Genomic DNA, 22,877 nt, shown 5'->3' on the forward strand with positions numbered 1-22,877 from the left:
CAGGAAATCCGCCATCTTGGGTTGATTGGCCATTTTTTGGCGATTTTGGCGAATTCGCAGCAATGGTATTTGAACTAACTCCTCCTAGAGTTTTCGTGCGATCACCTTCAAACTTGGTGAGGTTCCTGTGGACCAGTTGAGGAGCTCACGGTATCAAAAGTTTTTTCAAATGTCACATGGCGCGCGAGATAGGGGGCGGCAAAGTTCGTGATGATTCTGATGTTTCGCATCAGAAAAACAAAACTCTTATTACTTTGCGATGGAAGGTCCGATCCAAACCAAACTTGCTATGATTGATGATGGGCCATGGCTGAAGACGTCTATGAAAAAACGGTGAAGTTTGAAAACAGCGCCAAAAAAAAGTTTTTTTACGATTTCGGGAATAACTTTTACACAGATAATCGTACCGCACTCAAAATTGGTGACAACAGTCAAAACACATGGTAGATGATGTGTGATCAATATGACGACGAATCGTTTAACGGTGTTGCCATGGCAACGACGCAAAGTCGGATTTTTGGGACAAAAAATCAAACTGCTACAACTTCGCGAATCCTGGTCCGATCTGAACCAAACTTGCTAGGATTGATGATAGTCCCGCCCTAAAGACGTCTATATGAAAATATTCAATTTCGAAAACAGCGCCCCCTGTTGACAGCAGACAGTATGACAGCTTGTATTTCAATTATCTCCTCCTAGAGCTTTTGTGCGATCACCTTCAAACTTGGTGAGATCAATGTGGACGAGTTGAGCATCAAAAGTTATCAAAAGCTTTTTAAAATATTGTATGGCGTACCAGATAGGGGGCGCCAAAGTTGGAGATAATAATAATTTTTCACAACAGACAATGAAACTCTTATAACTTTGCGATGGAAGGTCTGATCCCAACCAAACTTGCTATAGTTGATGATGGTTAGTTCCTGAAGACGACTGTAATGCTGAAACGGTACATTTTGAAAACAGCGCCTCCTGGTGGTGGTAGAAAATTCTAAAAAAACAAACTGTTACAACTTTGCCAATCCTGGTCCGATCTGAACCAAACTTGCAAGGATTGATGACAGTCTTGCCCTGAACTCGTCTATATGAAAATATTCATTTTCAAATACAGCGCCCCCTGGTGACAGCAGACAGAATTACATTTATAGTTTTTGATGCTGCTCCAACAGGGATTGTTGTATCCACTTGAAACTTAGTATGTGGGACCCCAGACCCTTCCTCAACATGTCCGTAAAAGGTCACCTCCCTACAGGAAGTGGAAGGCCCAAAACAGGAAGTAAAGTCTTACATTGTCCGATTGACACGAAACTGGATATGTGAGTTACGGGACCTTCCCTGAACATGTTTCCGGAGACGAACAGGAAGTCGGCCATTTTAAACAGGAAGTGCCCTCTAACTTTGCCGTACATTGTCCGATTTGCACAAAACCTTATATGGGACACCAGGGACCTGTCCTGAGCATGTCCGTAAAAGGTCACCTCCCTACAGGAAGTGTAACACCCGAAACAGGAAGTAAAGTCTTACATTGTCCGATTGACACAAAACTAGATATGTGAGTTACGGGACCTTCCCTGAACATGTTTCCAGAGACAAACAGGAAGTTGGCCATTTTAAACAGGAAGTGCCCTATAACTTTGACATACGTTGCCGATCCCCCCCGAAATTTGGATCGACATGTGCGGGGACGCCGCTGAAAATAACTAGTACTGAAAATAACTAGTACCGCGCGCGGTGAATGAACGGGTGAGAGCGCGAGGCGCGCGGGGAGCCGTGGCACACGGTGACTCGCGCGGGTCGGCTCGAACCCGTTCAGAACCGCGCGCGGTACTAGTTATTTTTATTCTTATTATTCCTTAAAGTAAATCGCCTTTTTGAGGCCTTTCCCATACCCCAAAACTCACAGATTTTTGTGACCGCATCAATCGTGGTGTAAATTTACGTCTGAAAAAGGTTTGGGGAATGTGCGTCAAAAATTGAATGTGGGAGGGGCCAAAACGTGCGAAGCGACCTGTCCAAATTCACCATGACCAACACAAATATCGCACATGCACGAAATTCGGTACACATGTGTAGTGGGTCAGGATGAAGAAAAAATTACATTATGACCATGATCCAAACCCAACAGGAAATCCGCCATCTTGGGTTGACTGGCCATTTTTTGGCGATTTTGGCGAATTCGCATCAATGGTATTTGAACTAACTCCTCCTCGAGTTTTCGTGCGATCACCTTCAAACTTGGTGAGGTCCCTGTGGACCAGTTGAGGAGCTTACAGTATCAAAAGTTTTTTCAAATGTCGCATGGCGCACAAGATAGGGGGCGGCAAAGTTTGTGATGATTCTGATGTTTCGCATCAGAAAAACAAAACTCTTATAACTTTGCGATGGAAGGTCCGATCCAAACCAAACTTGCTACCATTGATGATGGGCCATTGCTGAAGACGTCTATGAAAAAACGGTGAAGTTTGAAAACAGCGCCTCCTTGTGGTGAAAGAAAATACACCAAAAAAAAGTTTTTTTACGATTTCGGGAATAACTTTTACACAGATAATCGTACCGCACTCAAAATTGTTGACAACAGTCAAAACACATGGTAGATGATGCGTGATCAATATGACGACGAATCGTTTAACGGTGTTGCCATGGCAACGACGCAAAGTCTGATTTTTGGGACAAAAAATCAAACTGCTACAACTTCGCAAATCCTGGTCCGATCTGAACCAAACTTGCTAGGATTGATGACAGTCCGGCCCTAAAGACGTCTATATGAAAATATTCAATTTCGAAAACAGCGCCCCCTGGTGACAGCAGACAATATGACAGCTTGTATTTCAATTATCTCCTCCTAGAGCTTTTGTGCGATCACCTTCAAACTTGGTGAGATCCATGTGGACGAATTGAGCATCAAAAGTTATCAAAAGCTTTTTAAAATATTGTATGGCGTACGAGATAAGGGGCGCCAAAATTGGAGATAATAATAATTTTTCACAACAGACAATGAAACTGTTATAACTTTGCAATGGAAGGTCTGATCTCAACCAAACTTGCTATAGTTGATGATGGTTAGTTGCTGAAGACGACTGTGTTTCTGAAACGGTACATTTTGAAAACAGCGCCTCCTGGTGGTGGTAGAAAATTCTAAAAAAACAAACTGTTACAACTTTGCCAATCCTTGTCCGATCTGGACCAAACTTGCAAGGATTGATGACAGTCCGGCCCTGAACACGTCTATATGAAAATATTAATTTTCAAATACAGCGCCCCCTGGTGACAGCAGACAGAATTACATTTATAGTTTTTGATGCTGCTCCAACAGGGATTGTTGTATCCACTTGAAACTTAGTATGTGGGACCCCAGACCCTTCCTCAACATGTCCGTAAAAGGTCACCTCCCTACAGGAAGTGGAACGCCCGAAACAGGAAGTAAAGTCTTACATTGTCCGATTGACACAAAACTAGATATGTGAGTTACGGGACCTTCCCTGAACATGTTTACGGAGACGAACAGGAAGTCGGCCATTTTAAACAGGAAGTGCCCTCTAACTTTGCAGTACATTGTCCGATCTGCACAAAACCTTATATGTGACACCAGGGACCTGTCCTGAGCATGTCTGCAAGAGATGACCTCCCAACAGGAAGCGGAATGCCCGAAACAGGAAGTAAACTCTAAGATTGTCCGATCTGCACAAAACTTGATATGTAAGACAAGGGAACTTCCCTGAACACGTTTACGGACACGCACTTGCCATACGTTGCCGATCCCCCCCCGAAATTTGGATCGACATGTGCGGGGACGCCGCTGAAAATAACTAGTACTGAAAATAACTAGTACTGAAAATAACTAGTACCGCGCGCGGTGAATGAACGGGTGAGAGCGCGAGGCGCGCGGGGAGCCGTGGCACACGGCGACTCGCGCGGGTCGGCTCGAACCCGTTCAGAACCGCGCGCGGTACTAGTTCATTTTATGTCTGTCGGGTGCAGCTCCTGCTTCAAGAGTACATGGGTTTAAGCAGAGTAAGAGGATGATGCTGCTCATGATGATGATGATGAAAAGCATGAGGAGTACATAGGGTGGATTATTGTGGGGGAGGAACTGGACTCCTCTGGTGGAGGATGTTTGATGATGAGTACGGTATGGGGCACTTACTGTGGTTAAAAGTGTATGAGTTATCCAGGCTGCTGAGCTGCTGTAAGCGGGCATGCATCATTCCTGCCCTGTTACGGGACACAGGCAGAGTCTGTGACTTCCGCTCATGAGCTACGGGTCCTGCCCCATCCTGGCTCCTGATAAGGAAACAGGACAATGTAAGATGAACAGCTGGGGACCAGCTCTTAGCACGTTCACCCAAATTTCAGACTGGAGTGGTGTTAAAGTCACCACACACACAAATTGTGAAATTTCAATGTGCCACAGCAAAGAAATGTACAACTCACAACGTGACACAGGAACATTTTTTGGGTAACTTTATGCATGTACGGCAACACCTACTGTATGTAGCAAGGTAAAGTACAGTACATTGCAAGTGTGGCATGCAGTTTAGTAAAACAATGATCAAAGTGGGACAGCAGCATTGAAGCAGATTTATAGAGCAAACCATGCATTTTACAGTGAGAGAGGTTTCATGTGCATTTAAGGAGTGAGTCGTTGTGTCACAGCACTGCAACTGTTACAGAGAGAAGACGATCATGCAGTTGGTTTATAAAGGTCAGTTCCACCTTTTGGCTTACCCAAGCAGGAGGGGGCAGGAGCCAGGGTTTATGTAGTTATGTTAAACTTGCCAGCATTTACGTGAATAAAGATAGAAAGAGCGGTGACAGGTTAGAGTGAGTGAACACCTCAAGACTCGGTGTGGGAGCCAAGGCTACAGCTCCCTGACAGTAGAGAGGAGACACTTTGTGTGTTTGAATTCAATTCAACTACTGAACATACGATTCGACAATCACACACATTCGATAATGAAAAGGTTTTAAACAAGAGGATCAACAAAAGTCAACGTGTAGACGTTTCCTGTAATGTACTGGATATTATTTGAATTTGAAGTTGAATATGCAACAAAAACTATTGTCTTTATGCAACATTCATTTCCAAACAACCAAGGGGATATAATTATTATTATTTGGGGAAAGAACACAATGTGTAGTGACCGGGAGTTGTGAAAATTAGTAATACAAATGTAGACATTGGTCAAGGCTGAAAATAGTTTATTAAAAAAAGTAAAATCCCTGAAAAAATAACTACAAATAATAAATAAAACCAGCCTGAATATTTCAATAAATTGTTGAAATATTTACAAAAAAAATGTAACGTGACAAACTATTAAAATAATGTTGGCCAAAGGTAATGAATAAATTGTTTAAAATATCTAGCGGCTCCAATTTGTGATAGAATTACAAATGCAAAAATTACCAAACTGATCTAAACACAGTTGATTTGTACAAGTAAACTATTGTTTAATGCTTTATCAAAAGCTCAACCAAAAAGCTTTAAAATAGTGGTATCCGTGCAGCTTATTTAAACACGGACACCAGCATTACCTTGCGATATATCTCTTCCCCATGTATCTGAACTGATGGAGGCACACTCTAAAGGGAAAGAGCAAGGGAAACATCAGTCACTGTACATTTTACAACATTATTTACATTGATTTTCACGATACTAATATCAGACGTCTTACTCGACTAGAGTGAAGAAGTCCATTAGATCGGACGATGAAGCCTTATTCCAGTATGTGAACAGAGCATCTGGAAGAGGCAGTGATTGACAATGTAAGATCCATTTGTTTTCTGGGGTTGTAGAAATGTTGAGTCAGCACAAAGATGTGTAAAAAAAAAAAGAAAGAAAGAAAAAAAACATGTGACCTTACCCTCAGACATGCTTTTAAGCACATGTAGGAAGCACATGAGGAGGCTTTTGATCTCTGCCTGGTCCAGTTTATCACATCGCAGCAGTGTACTGCCCAGAGTCGCAGCAGGCTGGTGCTAAAGCGGCAAAGAAGTACACGCACACACATAGAAGGAATATAAATATAATGCTGTTAGGGCTTGAACTATCTACTGTGGGATTACAGCACTGTGCAAACATCTTAGGCCACAATTAGAGTTGCTTTAACAACACTACAGTACAATGACCATTCAGTATAATTCATTCAATCACTTCATTGGAACACATTCAGCAAAATAACGTATGCAATTTTAAAATAAATAAATAAAAGTAATAAGTATTTAGTGGGCTCTACCCTTACAATTGAGTAGAACCCTAATTATTAGTTAATGGTTAAAACCTGCTTTTGTCCTGCTGTTTCATGTCAAAACAAATCTGCTGTCAAAAAGGACCATGACACGCTTGAGCATTAAACACACATGTGGTATGTGTTAAAGTCAATGACAGCTTGCTAATGTATAAGACCAATGATCACAGCATGTGACAGTAAGCAGGTGGTGTCCTGAGACTTTTGCACAATACTGCATCTGGATAAAAAAAGAATACTTGGCACAACAATTATAACAACTTTTAACAATAGCGCTGTGTAGTTTGTGGTCACTCTATGCTACATTAAAACACAAAGATAAACAAAATGTTCTCCTGATTGACAGTTCAGAGTGATGATGTCACAATTTTGTATGCGTTGACCTGAGATTACAGTCGTACAGCTACACTTAGAGGAGTCGTTCACCAAGACAGCTGGTGGAAAAATGATCACAGAGAATAGAGCAACAGCTCCACAACTGGCAAAGGGTTGGCAATGTCGCAAGCATGATCCTTTTCCAGCACTTGGTCTAGACCTTAATGTAGCTGGGGATTACGTCATGGAAAGCATGAGGCTATGGTTTTTCTATTTAAAGGGTGTTTTGTATGGAGAAGAGATTTCAGGCTGAAGTTAGTTTTCCTGTAAAGTTGAACAGAAATTGTGAAACTGTTTATATTACCTTTCATTAGTGTTTTCTCAGTGTTTCAGGTCAACCAGACAGACTACTGTAGTTTATAATTACTGTAAATCACTCCTGAATGTCCTCCATTGCCTCATTTTGTTGATACAGGTTACCACACAATTCCAATAAGGAATTCTTCTCAGATTTAGTTTGAGGCAGTTTATCTGTGAAAGCGAGGAGGACACACGAGAAGCTCAAACGTGAGAAATCCCTTACTAAGCATGCATGCTTCTAAAAAAAAAAAGGAAAATGACCATAGACAAAGCCCTGTGAAGCTCTGTGGCACAACAGGTCTGCATTTATGGCACCAAACAGACCAAAGCCTGATAATCAACTGGCAAAGAAAGGGCTTAGTGTTGAGGAGATAAGGACACTCTCAAACACACGTTCACACTCCCGAATGGGACACTCCGAGGAGTCAAGATGACTATGTGAAGGAAGGAGGTGTTTTGTACTTGAGGTGAAATGCTGGGCTGCATGGCGCTCTCAGACACACAGGGGTCAGAGAGCAGCGAGAAGTCCATGGTGGCACGCTTTGTTCGCACAAACTCCTCAGTGTCCATAAAGAAGTGGAGGACATTGACAGAGTGTCTCCGTATGAACTTCTCCTTCTCCCCCAACCAGCCGCACGGATAAAGTGATGGGAGTTAGTGGTACAAGTTAACAAGGAGCAACTGTGCACATTAGTCATAACAAAAACAAAGGTGTGATATGCCTAAGGCACTGCATGTCACAGAAAGTCACATTTTATGCAAACATGAGAAAACATTTCAAGAAAACAATATGAAATTGTTTTGCAGACACCCTGCAGCACTTTCTGAGCTGTACCTTGTCCAGGGAATTGCCCTTGTCCATGTGCCTCTCTGACAGGCTGTTGCCGGAGTCAGTGCTGATGAGTGAGCCGCGAGAGTCTGCGTGGCGCACAAAGTTAATGTTGGGGGTGGATGATGTGTGCGGTGAAGCTATTGAGAAGACAGAAAAATTAATTAATTTATAATAATATGTAGACAAAACAAAACAAACAGTTGCAGCCCAATATTTACACACACCGGTGCCTGAGATGGCGCCAAAGACATCTTTGTGCAAACTGGTGTCCAGAAAGGTGCTGGACCTGGGAGGTGTCATCAAAGGGTTGGAAAGGAGGGAATCTTCTCTTCCATTCTGAGCAGAAAACACAATAACACACATAAAGCACTGTATGCTCCAAAAACAGATGAAGTTCAACGCGTATGATAAACTTAGCCACTAAGTCACAAAGTGCAATCTTAGCTTGGTCAAAAGAATCATCATATTTGTAGCATACAAAGCAGACAAATACTGAATAATATAAGATGTGATTAATGAGTACTTTTATTTAAGTAAGTTTAATATGATGTAATAGTCTATACTTTTATTGTCCTTTAGTAATTATGATGTAAAGCATTTTGGTGCCAAGGAAATAACTTTATTATTTTTTATTACCTACGGGTATAAAAATGTCAACGTTTATCGTTCACAATGTTAATTGTGTCTTGGCCAATGTGTGAAAACAAACAATTTAAAAAAAAAAACAACAACAAATCACAATTAATTAGCCTATAATTTAAGAAGACGAGGCAGTAATTATTCCCTCTCTTTGGACTGTTTTCCCTTTCTATGTGTCTCTATGTTTATATACTTGTCAAAGGTGTGGATATGAGATATGTAACATGTAAGCCATGTGAGGCTTAAATATCTATGCAATAAAACTGAAGACATGTGTTTGGTTAGTAGTCATAAGATAGCCACTAGGGGGCTCCCTTACATTGTTGGAGTGGTTGATAGTGAACGGGGAAACCTCCTTCACATTCAACCTGTTGACATTCTCTTGGAGCAGGCCGAACAAGGGCAAGTAGAGTGTGGCCAACCTGGCCTGCTGGCTCTGGAAAACAAATCACCCACTCAGCAGAATATCTCAAGATCAGACAAAGACAAACACATCTGATACCGAAGAGACGAGACAGAGGTAACGAAGGCAGTGTTTACCTTGGAGGTGTAGCGATCGTCAAACGTGTGCTTGATCATCAGGTTCTTCAGCACCTGGATGGATATCTGACGAATCTCCCTGAACTCCTGCAGAGCTGCAGTGACCTCCCTGAGCAGCAGCCCAACCAGGAAGTGGTTTTTACAGAAGTCATCCGTCAGCGAGTAATCCAGCTGAAGGTCTGAGGGGGAGGAAGAGGATGATGAAGAGATTAGGACTGGCACAAAGAAAACTAAGTGAAGGAGAAGAAAGGAGAAGAGGTCACAGACAGCACTGAACAATTAGAGAATTTCCATTATAAAGCATATAGAGCAATGTGACCAGTGTTGTGTGACCAGAGAACAATTCACTTTGAATAATTTGGCAAAATATTATCTTTGTTTTATTATTTTACTACTATATGAGGGGAAAAACACCCCCAGATATATAGACAATCTTCTGATTTTCATGTTTAACAGATTAAAGTTGTGTCACTGAGCTGTGGCTCTACATCAACAGTGATCATTGTGGAAAAAGGCAACCAGGATTAAAGCTTGTGATTTAACAGCAGCAGCAGCTGTTCACCAATGATTTCCAATGTTTAAATCCAGTGAAGCAATCATCCACCCACGCACGCACACACGCACAACATATAAAGACAGAGTTAGAGCCACTCTTCGGTCTAATTTAAAAAAAACCAACAACCTTCATTTTCAACACTCTCACACACAAAAAAAATCTTTTTTCAAAGTCAAAGACAAGTAACAGATCACACCTGCACAAAGTACCACTCTTATCTTTTATTTACTGAATGACACCAAATTATACGAAGGAAAAATAGTAGGATATACTAGTATATACTGTATATTCATTCCCCATCAGCCACTTTGAAGTACAGATGGAAGACAAGTAATTGCATTCTGATTTAAGAGTGATTCTACAACTTTTTGTTCACGGCTGAAAGGTTAGACTTAAGTCTGTTCTCCTTGGAGGAAACACACAAGCAGCACACCTTGCACCTACCTACTGGATCATCATCATCATACGACTCCACCATATCATGTGGAGATAATAAAGCTAATTGAGGAACACAGCAAAAGAAACAAGAGTTCATACTGTAAAAAACGTATATGAGTGTATAAAAGTATTATAGTGTTGTAGTTAGTAAAGGATTTTGGTACAGTGTCACCAAAACAAAGCATCATTAGATAAATGTAATGATTTCCTCACCTTGAAATCTCATTATCCTTCCTTTTCCAAATGGCATGGGCAGGTTCAGGGGGACGTAGTGCTCGTGGTTGCACACGACACGCAGGAACTCAAACTTGAACTCAAAGAGTGTCTGCATTAAGCAACAAAAGAACCAGAGACAGTTTTAATGCTTTGATGAAGTCTTTCCTTCATCATTATCACTTTTACAGCAGTTTGTTTAGATTTGATTTTGACTGTTTGAACTGTTAAAGTACCTTTGGGTCTCCAGGCATGAAACAGTTGCTGTAGTTGTTGATCTGCTTGAACATAAACCCTCGATCCATCAGATTAAAACAGCGCTGTGGAATGAAGTAGAACAAGAAATGAATCTCAAAAACCAGTAGTGACAAACTGCTCTGTAAAAGTCCAGCTTTAAACTTTAATACACTTAACGATGCAGATATATACGGTTTTCTGACCTTAATGAAGACTGCAAGACTGTGGTTGGCGTTCCTAGCGGCATCCAGGTTGTCTTTGTACTTCTGTGTAATGTGTGGCATCATCATGTTGACCAGTGTCTCCACTGTGTGGTGGAATGCTGCAGAGAAGCGCTGATTCCTAGACAGCTGAAAAAAAAGTAACAGAATATTAAAGCTGTTGAACAAAATCTAACTGAATGTATAACATAAGTTTTATTTTTTTGGTTTTTGTACATTTTGTATTTGTAAACACACCAGCGAGCCTCACTAATGTACCACTTCGTCTTTATCACACACATGAGCAGGTTCATTGCACAATCTCTGCTGAATATGTCACCAAATATTAACTAGTGGCCGAAAATAGTAAATAGAAAATGTGCTCCTTGTTCCTTGTTGTTCTTTTAAAATTTAAACTTGTGCTGGGGGCTGAGCGCTATTAATTGTAAAGTTCTAAAGTAACAAGGGATACATGTATTATTGTTTTTTCTCTTTTTATGGGTGATACAGCTGAGCCATTATACTCTATATGTATGTGCACTTAAGTGATTGTGTTTTCATATCTGGACAGGAGCAAGTACTCCTGTCACTCGTCCCATCTCTGTTCTCCCCAGGTACTGGGGATCCAGATGTGGTGACAGGAGACCCGGGATTGTCTGGTGCCTGGTGGTGGGAGGCATAAAGGTGTCCTCCCGGAACAAGAGCAGAGGAGGGAGATTGTGGAAGCAACACAATTTTCACTTTCCATTCGTTTTTATGTTGCGCTCTGGCATCCCCTAGGCCGTGCGTAACAATGGGATTTGTTGTATAATATACATAATACATATAAAATATCTCTACGCTTATACTGAAAGTGAAACTTCACAGAATATGGTTATATCTTTCCACAGTGGTAGGGCCTCCTATTCAAGAGCATTTACTTGCTTTCGTTGTGGCCTCCACTTTATGCCAGTGGAGGTTAAACACAGGGATGTGGTTGCTTATGGGGTATGAACAAATGCAGCCAATTAAAGTGCACAGCTGTGTGGTACAGACTGCGGATACACTATACTTCCACTGTGGTTCCATGGCTCTCCACAAGACTTGGCATGTTGTAAACTGCAGTGAGGAATCGAAACTGTAATAAAGCAGAAGTGAGCAGACACCTCTGTCTGCTTGGGACACACACACACACACACACACACACACACACACACACACACACACACACACACACACACACACACACACACACACACACACACACACACACACACACACACACACACACACACACACACACACACACACACACACACACACACACACACACACACGTTGAGGCAGACTTACCTTCACTTTAAAACTCTCAATCAAGTACTGAGCCATGGATTTCACTAGGGCTTCAAAGAAATACCAGGAATACTGCAGGGCAGACAAGCATCAATTAGAAAACAATAAAGAGGATGTGGATGTCAAATAGGGCTGCACAATATTAAATAAGAGTTACAAATAAAAGCATTTGTTTTGTTATATACTGACATGTATATCACATTGATATCATGATGATAGATTTATGATATATTACAATTATACACCACATAATCCTTTGTAATAGTTCAAATATGTTACCTTGAGCAATTTGTTACATGTGAGAAAGTCAGTAGACGGCTTCAGGATTGCAGTCATGGCTTTGGCCAACTCCTCATGCACTGTTCGGTTGGTGGACGACGTGTATGGCTCAGTCTTGAAAACAAACTGTAACGGCCATGTGCATCAAAAAAAACACATGAATACTCCAGTGTAAATATGACACCTAGATAACGAGTTGTGATATGTTTTTACCTTCACATATGATCTCAGGTAGTTCTCTAACCCCTCCTCATGGCACTGGGCAACAATGTGAATCATGACTCTATAAGGAAACAACAACACGAGTGAGGAAGCGGTTCTGAATGGCCTCAGCAACTTTACACACTGTCCATGTTTAATTTAATTTCTGCTAAGTTCTTGTTGGTTGTGATCGATCAAATTGTCTATGAAAAACATGTCCTGATAATTTAAAGAAAAACAGTATTAGAAATAAATGACCTTAACGTGAAAAGTGCATCTTTAACATTTTTTGTCTAAATAAATTGTGACACTGTCTTATTCCCAATATGTTTTTTGGGCTTTACAAGAAAGTTAGTCAGTCAGTCATCAACTACCGCTTTATCCTCCACCAGAGGGTCGCGGGGGGTGCTGTGCCAATCTCAGCTACATCGGGCGATAGGCGGGGTACACCCTGGACAGTTCGCCAGTCCATCGCAGGGCCACACACAGATAGAGACAAACAACCATTCACTCTCACACTCACTCCTATTGTCAATTTAGAGTGTTCAATTCACCTAATCCCCACATTGCATGTTTTTGGACTGTGGGAGGAAGCAGGAGAACCCGGAGAGAACCCACGCACACACGGGGAGAACATGCAAACTCCATGCAGAAAGGCCCTTGTTCCAACCCGGGCTCGAACCCGGGTCTTCTCGCTGCAGAGCGAGAGTGCTAACCACTACACCACCGTGTGGCCCCTTTACAAGAAAGTACATGTATTTAAAGCAGCTGTCTCACAGACACTTGCCTGGTGACGTTGACCGCTACATCCTCTTGGGTGGCACTGGTAAGGACCCTAAACAGCTGATTCAGGGTAGTGGGCAGGAACTTGATCATCACGTGGCTCTCCATGGCATGCAGACTCTGAGGGTACACATCAACATCACAAAGGTACATTTAAAAAGGGTTTAGCGACACAGCTTTTAAATAACAGACAGACAGAAGAATAAATGTGGAGGAGCACAGAAGGTGATGAACACAATATCATGTGAGGACACGGATCAAATTACAGCAACAGGATCCGAGGAAACAACATAATGCTAATCACCCACATTGTATGTTCCTGTTCCTGGAATATGGCAGAGAGAAGCGTGCATCCTTGCCTGTCTGCAGGAAACTAACACAAGCCCTGCCAAAGTCATTTGGCCAGCTTCCATTCAGCACAGCTGACCTGCTGTTTGACCCTCGAGCTATTGTTCATGTTCACTGCTGTGTTTACATTGGAACCCAAGAGATGCATTAGACCAAGTGTTGCTTTCCATGTCAATGTCCACCCGGTGAACAGTGAACTAAGATTCCCATGGTCTGGGATTACGGTGAGACAAGTAAAAAGTTAGACCTTTTCTGGTATCAAACTAATATTCTGCATCAGTGGCAATGGAAAAATATTAACTGTCCCAACCAATGGGCTGTTGACAAACACCAACACAAAATGGAGGATATGACTCAGCATCAGCCAAAAATCACTGTAAAGATTAGCCACTTACTCTGCGAAAATAAATCTGTATGTACAGTATGTATGAAGAAATATTTCTACAGTAGTACAGTATACAGTGTAATAATACAGTAATACTATATAATAAGGAATAGGTAAATTAGACACTCTAAATTGACCGTAGGAGTGAGAGTGAATGGTTGTTTGTCTCTATCTGTGTGTGGCCCTGCGATGGACTGGCGAACTGTCCAGGGTGTACCCCGCCTATCGCCCGATGTAGCTGAGATTGGCACAGCACCCCCCGCGACCCTCTGGTGGAGGATAAAGCAGTTAGATGATGACTGACTGACTATATAATAATATTATAGTAATACCATCTTATTTATAATGTAATTTTCAACTTGGTAATAATGTATATAACTTATAACTTATTGCTCAAGTAATATCCAGATAGCAGCTTGGTAATGAGAATCACTATAAGTTACTATGTGTGTGATATCTTCATATAAAATGTTTTTGAATCAAAATTTAAGATTGACTTACAAAAGATTAAATCTATTCTCCTGTATGTGTCACACACATTTTCATTTGGCACTGCCAAGGTATAGCCTTAAGATGACATTATTTCCTTATTTCAAAATCTGCTACCACACTGATATCATACTTTTACCATATTGTTATTGTATTGTCATGTAAAGTACTACTGCTACCCACTGGAACGAGGTCTATATGTCAATATTATGAATTGTAGTTTAAAAATAACCAAGACTCATTAAGAGATCTAATGTTTTTGTTAGAAATCAGCGATATCAAGCAAATGTTCCCATACATTTTTATACAAACATGACACTAAAAGACTGAACTGTATACTGTCATGGAAAAAGAACGACATGTGCATAAGGAACACATTCAATGCATTGTATCAGTACCCTTAATAAACTCTTCAAATCCTGTACTCATTGCTTTACCTTCAGGTATTTGACCAGCTCTCCTCCTGATAACTGAGCTGCAGATGCCGCGCTCTGACAGTGATGAAAGAAATTGTGCAAATGTTGGTCCTGAAATGTTGAGATGACAAAAAAGGGGGGAGGTTATTCCTCAAAGCCTGGTTGTAATTGAATCACGGCTAAAGTTGAAATGTGACCTATACACTTCAACTCATCACAAAAACTAACCTGAGTGTAGACAGTGGAAACGAGGTGAGTGGACACCTTGAGCAAAGGCTTGCCTCCATCCACCCATTTGACTTCAGGAACTGAATGCTACAGAAATGTAAACGTACAATCATATGGTGGTATTATGCTCTATAACATTTTGAAAAGTTTGATATCATATTGTTGTGACATGTTAGTTTATCCACTTAATTTTTTATCTACAAATCTGCTGCTCAAAAAACAAAAACACTTGAACTTGAACCCTGAGCAGTTGAGGCCAAACCAAGTAACCAAGAGTTTGTTGAGGATACACTTTACCTTGCCAGCACCCTCCTGAAAGCCGAGGTATCCAGCAGGCAGGTTGGCAGCCACAGGAATCTGAATCTCATTCATGACCACCCGGCCGTCCTTCAGCAAAGGGAGCCAGGCATAACCCACTGAGAGCAAAGATGGAGGAGAGTGCAATCATCCAACTGTATCCTGCCAGTAATATCAATAACACACAGAAAGCATCTGTGCTGTATACGGAGCGACTTATGGCAGTTTGAGCAGTTTTGTACCTTGTGCCTCAACCAGTTCTCTCTTTTTGGTGCTGGCCTTGCTGTTGCTGTCACAGCTGACATGGTAGAAGGTGAAGAGCAGGTGGTGTTTCTCGTGGAGCTGGGTTGGCAGCTCAATCTTGAACTAATGAAGTGAAGCACAAATACATACTCGGTCATTGTTCTAATAGTCCGCCAGACACGGTTCAATTCTCCTCGTCTGAGGCGGCGCTGCATCAAAAATTATTGAAGGAGAAGACGAGACACAGGACAAGAAAACTTGCTCATCTATTGGTTAATGCAGGGCAACTTCTATTTCCGCCACATAAGAGCAAAACATGGAGCTGCATCAAATCCTATCAGTCTTGGTTTTTTTATTTTGTTTTATGTGAACATACAACACACATGCACTGCGACAATGGGCTCAGCCATTAATCCCGGCTATTGTTGTACACGCGCATATGTTTTGGTTGTGTTTACCCACAATGCCATGCATTGTAATTCACTTCCTGCATTTGGTTCGCTTGAAGCGAACAGTCTTACCTCATCATAGAATTCGGGGTTCTGCTGGTGATGCAGAACAGCAGCGAAGGCATTCTTAGTAAACAACGGTCCTCCGGGTCGACCGTAGATGCACTGTGGAATAACAAACAGTTGAATAGTGTCTTGCGAAGGACAGGACGGCGTTATCCTCTGGAGATTTTCAGAGCACTTCTAGTTTACCTTCAGTGAAACAGCATCTTCTTCATCCGAGTCTTTGAACTCAATGCAGACAGCTATGTTTCGAGCCTAAAGAGACACAGCAGGAACAGTTGGCTCTGTTAGTGGCACTATAAAAGTCAAATGAATTTGGTGAATTTGTGCATAGAACTGGATAGAATAGAGCTTTATTGTGATTGCTAAGACAGACACAGTATCAGAGTATTAGTACATTAGGGAGTCATAAATAAGTTACTTTAACTGTGTAATTCAAGAAGTTTGTTGACACTGTAATAACACAGTGGTTCAAACCGTGTAATGAAATTCCTTCACATACAGTAAATTAAGTAAAATTGAAAGAATAAAACAAAACAGAGTTTAAAAAAGTAAAGTGATCCGTGCCTCACAAATCCAGACTGGTGTCGGCCCTCAGTGAGCGCCATATCGTCTGACTCAACATTTTGACCACATTTTAATGTTACTTATGGGCAACAAAACGATGGGAAACCACACAACGACACAACAGAGACTTGAGATACCTTTGCAAATGACTTTTGGCTGTCGTACTTCAAGTGCTTGGGGTAGACATAGAGGTGATTGTTGTAGATGGTGAAAGGCTGAGAACATTTGGCTAGGCACGGCACAAACTCCTCCACTTCAAAGAAGATGTTGGTTCTCTCGCTGACATCAAACTGCTTCACAGGAATGTAGGATGAGGTAACACAATCTATACATAGACGTGAGACAGAGTGAGAACCAAATAAATAGCCAGAAGACAATTCTGTGGACAGCCTGGTTTGAACAGAAGCAGCTTTCATCTCATATACTGGCAGCACGGGGTGAGTTTAGTGGGCTTACTTGTCAAGTCGGGGGCTACACTGTCAATGGTAACATCAAGGTTTCCGAGGATTACGGGCAGCTTGGCCATCTTCTCTGGCCTGGGGAAAGGAAAATAAACCCCGGTTAAGCCTTTGTGACCATCTACCAAAGACTGAATGAGAACCAGGCAGAGACAGTCTAGACATGAGCAAATGATAAATGACCACATTCACAGATGTTAGCAAACATCTTATTTGCAAAACTGACAAGCATTTTCCTAAGTAAAACCTATAGGCACGTGTTTTCCTTCCCAGGACATCTGTAAAGCTACTCAAGTAATACTACTTTGTAATAGAGTTTGTGGACTCATAGAAACTTTACAAACTTTCTGAAATCAGCCAGCAGCTTGAGCATGTCATCATTCGAAAGCTTGTTGCCGTCCTGTCTGTACAGAGCTGAGAAACGAGCACTTTTGTCCAGTGTCCCTGAAGCGTCTTTGAACAAAGGCCTGAGAGAGAAAGAGAGAGAGATAGAAAAGAGGAGTCAGGGATATTTCACTTCTAGAACACACACACTACTCCAGTGTGAGGAAACAAATATTTCTTAAAATATTATGTTTCACCGACAAAGACAGACAACATCATCAGTGTATAAAATGTCACAAAAACACAGTAAACAATAAATTCCAAGGGCTTTTCCTGACTCTTGTTTATATTTCTTTTTAAAAATGAATAATTTCTATTACACTGATATAGAGAAAGCAGCAAACCAATTATGAGAAGTTGAACTACACAAAAACAGTTCTATTTATTCGATAAATTACTTCACATGATAAGTGATGAGCAGAATTTGCTAGCAAATGAGAGGTTAGGTTACTAAAATTAATTGTACTGACAATAATTATGAGGCAGTAAGAAAAATAGTGATTTTTTTAAGTCAGTTGTGATTGTGTGCACGAAACAATAGGGTTTTAAAGAAGAACGGGCCTAATTGTAAGTAATTGTGATCACCACATACTGTACAATAGGAGTGGGTCAACATATCGATTTGGTGCTATATCACCATCCTTCCTTGTGCAATACGATAATCGATACACCACGGCAGATATCGATATCTTAATTAACAAATGAAGGCACTCTACAGTAAACCGTCCCTGCCAGTTCTTCACGTCTCCTCCAGACAGTGCTTCTCAAATGCTTTGTATTCTTCAGTTAGACACTGATATTGTGATGTATCGCTATAAGATTGTCTTGATTATCATCGAACTGTTGCATCATGGTATCGGTATTATTGGTATCGTGGACCATGTATTGCGTATCGTATCCTGAGGTACCCTGTGATTCCCACCCCAACTGTACAGTTGGTGTGTAAATGAACATAAAATGAATGTCAAAAGATAATAAAGTACCTTGCTGCCCAGGCAAAAGGCATCCTGTACGTGCCTAACCGGCTACATGCCAGCTTGGCATTTTTCAGGACCTTCTGTGCCACCTGGTGGAAAACAGGAAGATACCATTGCAGCGTCAAAGCATACACATACACTGTAACACCCAGTTTTTAAATATCTATAAAAACACATGCATGGAAAAACACACACACCTCCCATTCTTTCTTGCCTGAATCACATTACTATCTATCACAGACCATCGTCAATGCTAAGTATTCTGGTGGAATCAGCTGACTGTGGGTGAACACAGACGTTGGTGATGGTAGTTTGAAGTGACGAGAGTCAGTCAGTACCTTGGTGGAATCTGAACTCTTCATGTACGGCTCGGCACAGTGGTTGATTCCGCCCTGAAGAACCTTTTCTATGCGAGCCACCAGGAAGATATCTGGGTGAGGACATGTAATCGAGAACACCCCCTGTGGACACAAGGGACATGTCAGAATACATATAAAACTGTAGTGCCCACATTTTAAATCTAAACAAACGTCTGTTACATTCAAACCACTGTCAAATGAGTTCACACAATGCCGATTAAGCCTTTCAGCTCCACACGAGTCTCTCTGTGTTTCTCAGTATGGTGGCGTTTAGATTTAATTTCACCTGACGACTTTCCCGCACTGCACACAGGAAGTGATTGGTTTCATGTCAAGTCACACAAAGTCAACGGCAACATTTGCGAAGCGAGGCGCCTGAAGTTTGACAACAAACACCGACAAGGTCCTATTGAAAATGTTCATAAGTGAATTCTACTGCTCAAAAAAACCATTCAGTTCAGCAGTTTAATGAGATAAAAGCTTCTTGCGCCAGCCCACTCCTTCCCTGCTGCTCTATACACACAAGTGCTCCCTCAGTCAGGTCTGATAGTATTACTTCACAGAGCCTGATTTCAGATGAAGGACATGGCAAACAAATAATGTTATATTGTTTCTGTTCACAAAAACATGAGGCAAAATAATCACCAACAATTAAAACTATGAAAAAATATGAACTTAAGGCAGTGCTTTAGATCATTCTTAGTTCTACGCACCTGTCTGGGATACTGCATGGCTGCCTCTGGCAACCCGTGGACCAACCGTTGCCCCTCACTGTGAGCGTCCCCTCCTCCATTTATATACTGGCTGATGGTACTGGGCATCATGCCTCTCACAGACGGGTGATTTAAGTCCACGTGGAAGTCAGAGGAGATTTTCCTCCCATTCTGGATATCAAACAGTGAGAGAGTGACATAGAAGGGCTCCACCTAGAGGAGGAACAGAGGAATACGTCTTAGGACAGATGATGATATTTAGTGCAGACTTTGCCATCTATTCTGTATCATTTATCTGTTCATTTTGAGGTACTGTGTTTAATAAGTTGACAGCACACTCACAACTAGAATCATCATCTGCAGAGGAAAAAAAGTTGGAGTGGTGCATTTCTGTCTTCTGCATACAGAGTAGCTTTTGCAATTAAATGTGAGAGGAGGAAGCCGAGTAAACACTCTTGTCAGTTCTTAATAGACAGTTTCTGCTGGGAGGGACAGCAGGGCATTGGACTCCATTATACCAATTGCTCGCCATTACTAAGTCTTTAGCCTGGTTGCTATGCCAACAGGAGCCCTACAGCATCTCAAATAATGAGGACATCCGGTCCATTTCATTCCTCTTCCATCTGGATTAGAGTAATGATAATAACATTTTGATTAATGTGAGTCTATTGTGGCCAGAAAAAGATCCGCCTTACATTTGTTGTCGGCCCTTCATCGTTCTCGGCCACGCAGCTTTGCAGATTGAATGAAAGGTCATTGCAGTTCACCAGCACACGTTTGCCAAACTTCTCCTCATACTGCTTCACGTCTGGTTCAATCCCTGAGAAATCCAGTTTCTGAAACACACATTACAGAAGATTTACATTTCATTATGCCGCATGAGGGTGAATCCCACTTCCACCGGGTGAATAAGTTAAATTATATTACCTGTGTGTCAGGGTCCAGGGTGAACAGCCTCAATCTGGTCTCATTCCTCATCCTGGACTCAATATCTCTGGTGCTCTGAGGAGAAGAAAAGGCATTTCCTCAATTGATATTAGACCAAAAACTGTCTGAAAGTCAGAAGCACTGTGAGACATTTTGCTCACAGTTGTTTTTTTCATTAGGACATTTTTGTCTTTTGCACCCATCTGGAAATAAAGCTTTATTGGCGGAGCAGGGAGAGTCAGGTGGTACCAGCTTACATTTCTGCACACTGTAACTGGTTTTCTGGCCAAATGTTACCACCAGTTTCCATGCACATATGGCTTTAAGATCTAGATGCAGGTGTCATTATGTAAAAGCAAGTGTCAGCTATTTCTCTACAACTGAACTTACTCTTGTATGTTTTAAATTTGCTGGGCTGGTTTCTGGACGAAATCCAAAATAACACAATTAAAAGAGAGTTACTGCCTTTTAGTTTCACTTAATCACGTGATAACAGATCCGAGTTTAATTCCAGAGCCTATCTGCAAAAACAAATAAGTAACTGTGAAATTAAAATGTGAAACCAGTGACTCTTCAACCTCAATTTCACGCCGCATGGTTGTGGTAAGAATGAGGACGTCATTCTTACGACTTAATGTGCTGATGCACTGCATGTATTAGTATCTCACAAAGCAGGACCTACCTGAAAGCTGTCCATACTGCCAGAGGAACTGTCTGACTTTCCGAGATCATCATCTACGGGAAAATGCAAGAAAGTATTGTGTCCAGGAAAAGCTGTAGATATTAAAGTCAAACACTTTGTGCCATAAAATCTCCCGAAATCATACACGGACACAACAAAGTTGAACAAACACTAATTCAACTGTGCAGGAATCCGTCAGGCTTCAGAGAGAGATCCTGCAGGTCTCAGTGGTATATTACAAAAAATCTCCCAGATCTTCTCAGCTCCTATTCTCATTCACAGTGTGTTTAATAAAAGCTGGGGGAGTGAGGACGATTAGTGGAGCATTTTGTGCAAAAGGCATCTAGTCCGTTTGCTCCACAGCTAAGCCTCCTATGAGACACTAGGTGAGTATTAAAAGTCTGGGTGGTCGAGTATCACGTAACCACAGACTGCACATAGACAGCACAGGGGCAGAAAGAGAAAACTGTGAGGTGAATGAAAAATGACTTCTTTGTGTGCATAGAGAATAAAACCCTGAACAAATACACTGATAAGAAGTGTATTTTCTGAATCTTTTAAATGTGGTTTGGTATTATTATTTTTAATAGTATTATTATGGTTAGGGATATACAGTAAGTGAGGGCATCATTAATCTTGGAAAGTTCACATAATAGCATCACCGTTGCTTCTATAATCAGAGACACTTGTGAAATACAGTGAATTACACTGTATATAACAAAGGTATGTCAAACATTCAACTTCTTTTCCATTAAACTTATGCCCAATAAAAAGTGAAAAAGAGGCAATGTTCTACACAAAACCTGTATGAAGCAACATTTGTTTTAGACATATTTCCATCTGCCAAATATGCATTTACTAGACTTCTTTTACAAGAAACATAAACAATTTCCTATCAAGAAGTGGCATAATACTTTGACAGGACTAACTTCTTATTTGTGAAATATTGTAAGCTTTGGAGAGAATACGTACACGCAGACAGACAGACAAACACATACCATCATGAATGTCTCCATTGCGCTTTTCCTGCATTGCAATCTCAAAGCTGCTGTGCAAGATCTTGTTGAGCGTATTGATCCAGTCCTCCATCTCTCCCTCGCCGTCTGCAGCCAGCAGGTAGGTGCTCTTATCCTGCATCTTCAGCTCAAAAGCAAACCTTCGAACCTTGTTGTTCTATAGAGAGAAAAACAAAAAAGACACAAGCTTAAGAGAAAGGAGATAAACGAAAGTCTTAGTAAAAAAAACTCAATGTGTGGGAAATGTGTTCCATTTGATAGTAAAAGACTGAATAACTTTACAATTTCAATTTCAAAGACCCATCTGTGAAAATGGCAGGACAAAAGGAATGTTTCATCTCACTCTCCAAAGCTAAAGCTGAACTACTGCCAGCTCACACAACCCAGCTGATGTTTAGTTCTGGGATTTATTACTTAAAGTATGACTTGCTTCACTTTTATTCTCCCCAAGGCTCTTGTATTTTGCAGTTTGAGCCTGTAAACATAGAAGCATTCAAGTAAACACAATCAATATTCAATTACAAAACACTGGCCTTACACTGACAATCCTTGGGGGACGGAAATCTACAGAATCAAAAAAATGTGGGCAGTTGAACTCAAAACTTAATTTAACTGCCACAAAAAGCAAATGGATGAAGTAAGAGAGGGCGGGACAGAGTATTTCCATCTGTATAACAAAGCCTTCAGCTCTGCCGGGACCACGGCACAG

At 41.2% G+C, this 22,877-nt stretch overlaps 1 protein-coding gene across 5 annotated transcripts in view; it reads right to left on the reverse strand.

Annotated features, from left to right (window-relative positions):
• Positions 1-3,972: 3,972 nt before the first annotated feature.
• The window catches only part of LOC122765302 (dedicator of cytokinesis protein 9-like), a 64,386-nt gene continuing 45,481 nt past the window's right edge, over positions 3,973-22,877 (reverse strand). For 3 of the 5 annotated variants that reach the window (XM_044019476.1, XM_044019472.1, XM_044019477.1), the window contains exons 8-38: positions 22,151-22,325; positions 21,153-21,205; positions 20,471-20,545; positions 20,239-20,379; positions 19,544-19,756; positions 18,810-18,932; positions 18,478-18,560; positions 17,455-17,577; positions 17,109-17,188; positions 16,790-16,977; positions 16,275-16,340; positions 16,095-16,187; positions 15,573-15,696; positions 15,331-15,449; positions 15,034-15,120; positions 14,827-14,916; positions 13,172-13,287; positions 12,397-12,466; positions 12,184-12,309; positions 11,905-11,976; positions 10,576-10,722; positions 10,372-10,455; positions 10,136-10,247; positions 8,929-9,107; positions 8,708-8,824; positions 7,974-8,085; positions 7,753-7,886; positions 5,859-5,973; positions 5,670-5,736; positions 5,530-5,577; positions 3,973-4,278 (exon numbers count right to left, since the gene is read on the reverse strand). In XM_044019476.1, coding sequence (XP_043875411.1) covers positions 4,071-4,278; positions 5,530-5,577; positions 5,670-5,736; positions 5,859-5,973; positions 7,753-7,886; positions 7,974-8,085; positions 8,708-8,824; positions 8,929-9,107; positions 10,136-10,247; positions 10,372-10,455; positions 10,576-10,722; positions 11,905-11,976; positions 12,184-12,309; positions 12,397-12,466; positions 13,172-13,287; positions 14,827-14,916; positions 15,034-15,120; positions 15,331-15,449; positions 15,573-15,696; positions 16,095-16,187; positions 16,275-16,340; positions 16,790-16,977; positions 17,109-17,188; positions 17,455-17,577; positions 18,478-18,560; positions 18,810-18,932; positions 19,544-19,756; positions 20,239-20,379; positions 20,471-20,545; positions 21,153-21,205; positions 22,151-22,325 — 3,540 coding nt within the window. In that variant the 3' untranslated portion in view covers positions 3,973-4,070. Of the gene's footprint in view, positions 4,279-5,529; positions 5,578-5,669; positions 5,737-5,858; positions 5,974-7,752; positions 7,887-7,973; positions 8,086-8,707; positions 8,825-8,928; positions 9,108-9,928; positions 9,983-10,135; positions 10,248-10,371; positions 10,456-10,575; positions 10,723-11,904; positions 11,977-12,183; positions 12,310-12,396; positions 12,467-13,171; positions 13,288-14,826; positions 14,917-15,033; positions 15,121-15,330; positions 15,450-15,572; positions 15,697-16,094; positions 16,188-16,274; positions 16,341-16,789; positions 16,978-17,108; positions 17,189-17,454; positions 17,578-18,477; positions 18,561-18,809; positions 18,933-19,543; positions 19,757-20,238; positions 20,380-20,470; positions 20,546-21,152; positions 21,206-22,150; positions 22,326-22,877 lie in introns of all 5 variants that reach the window. The other 2 variants (XM_044019474.1, XM_044019475.1) reach the window with 1 other exon arrangement.

This window comes from Solea senegalensis, linkage group LG2 (assembly GCF_019176455.1).
Source record: "Solea senegalensis isolate Sse05_10M linkage group LG2, IFAPA_SoseM_1, whole genome shotgun sequence".
NCBI lineage: Eukaryota > Metazoa > Chordata > Actinopteri > Pleuronectiformes > Soleidae > Solea > Solea senegalensis.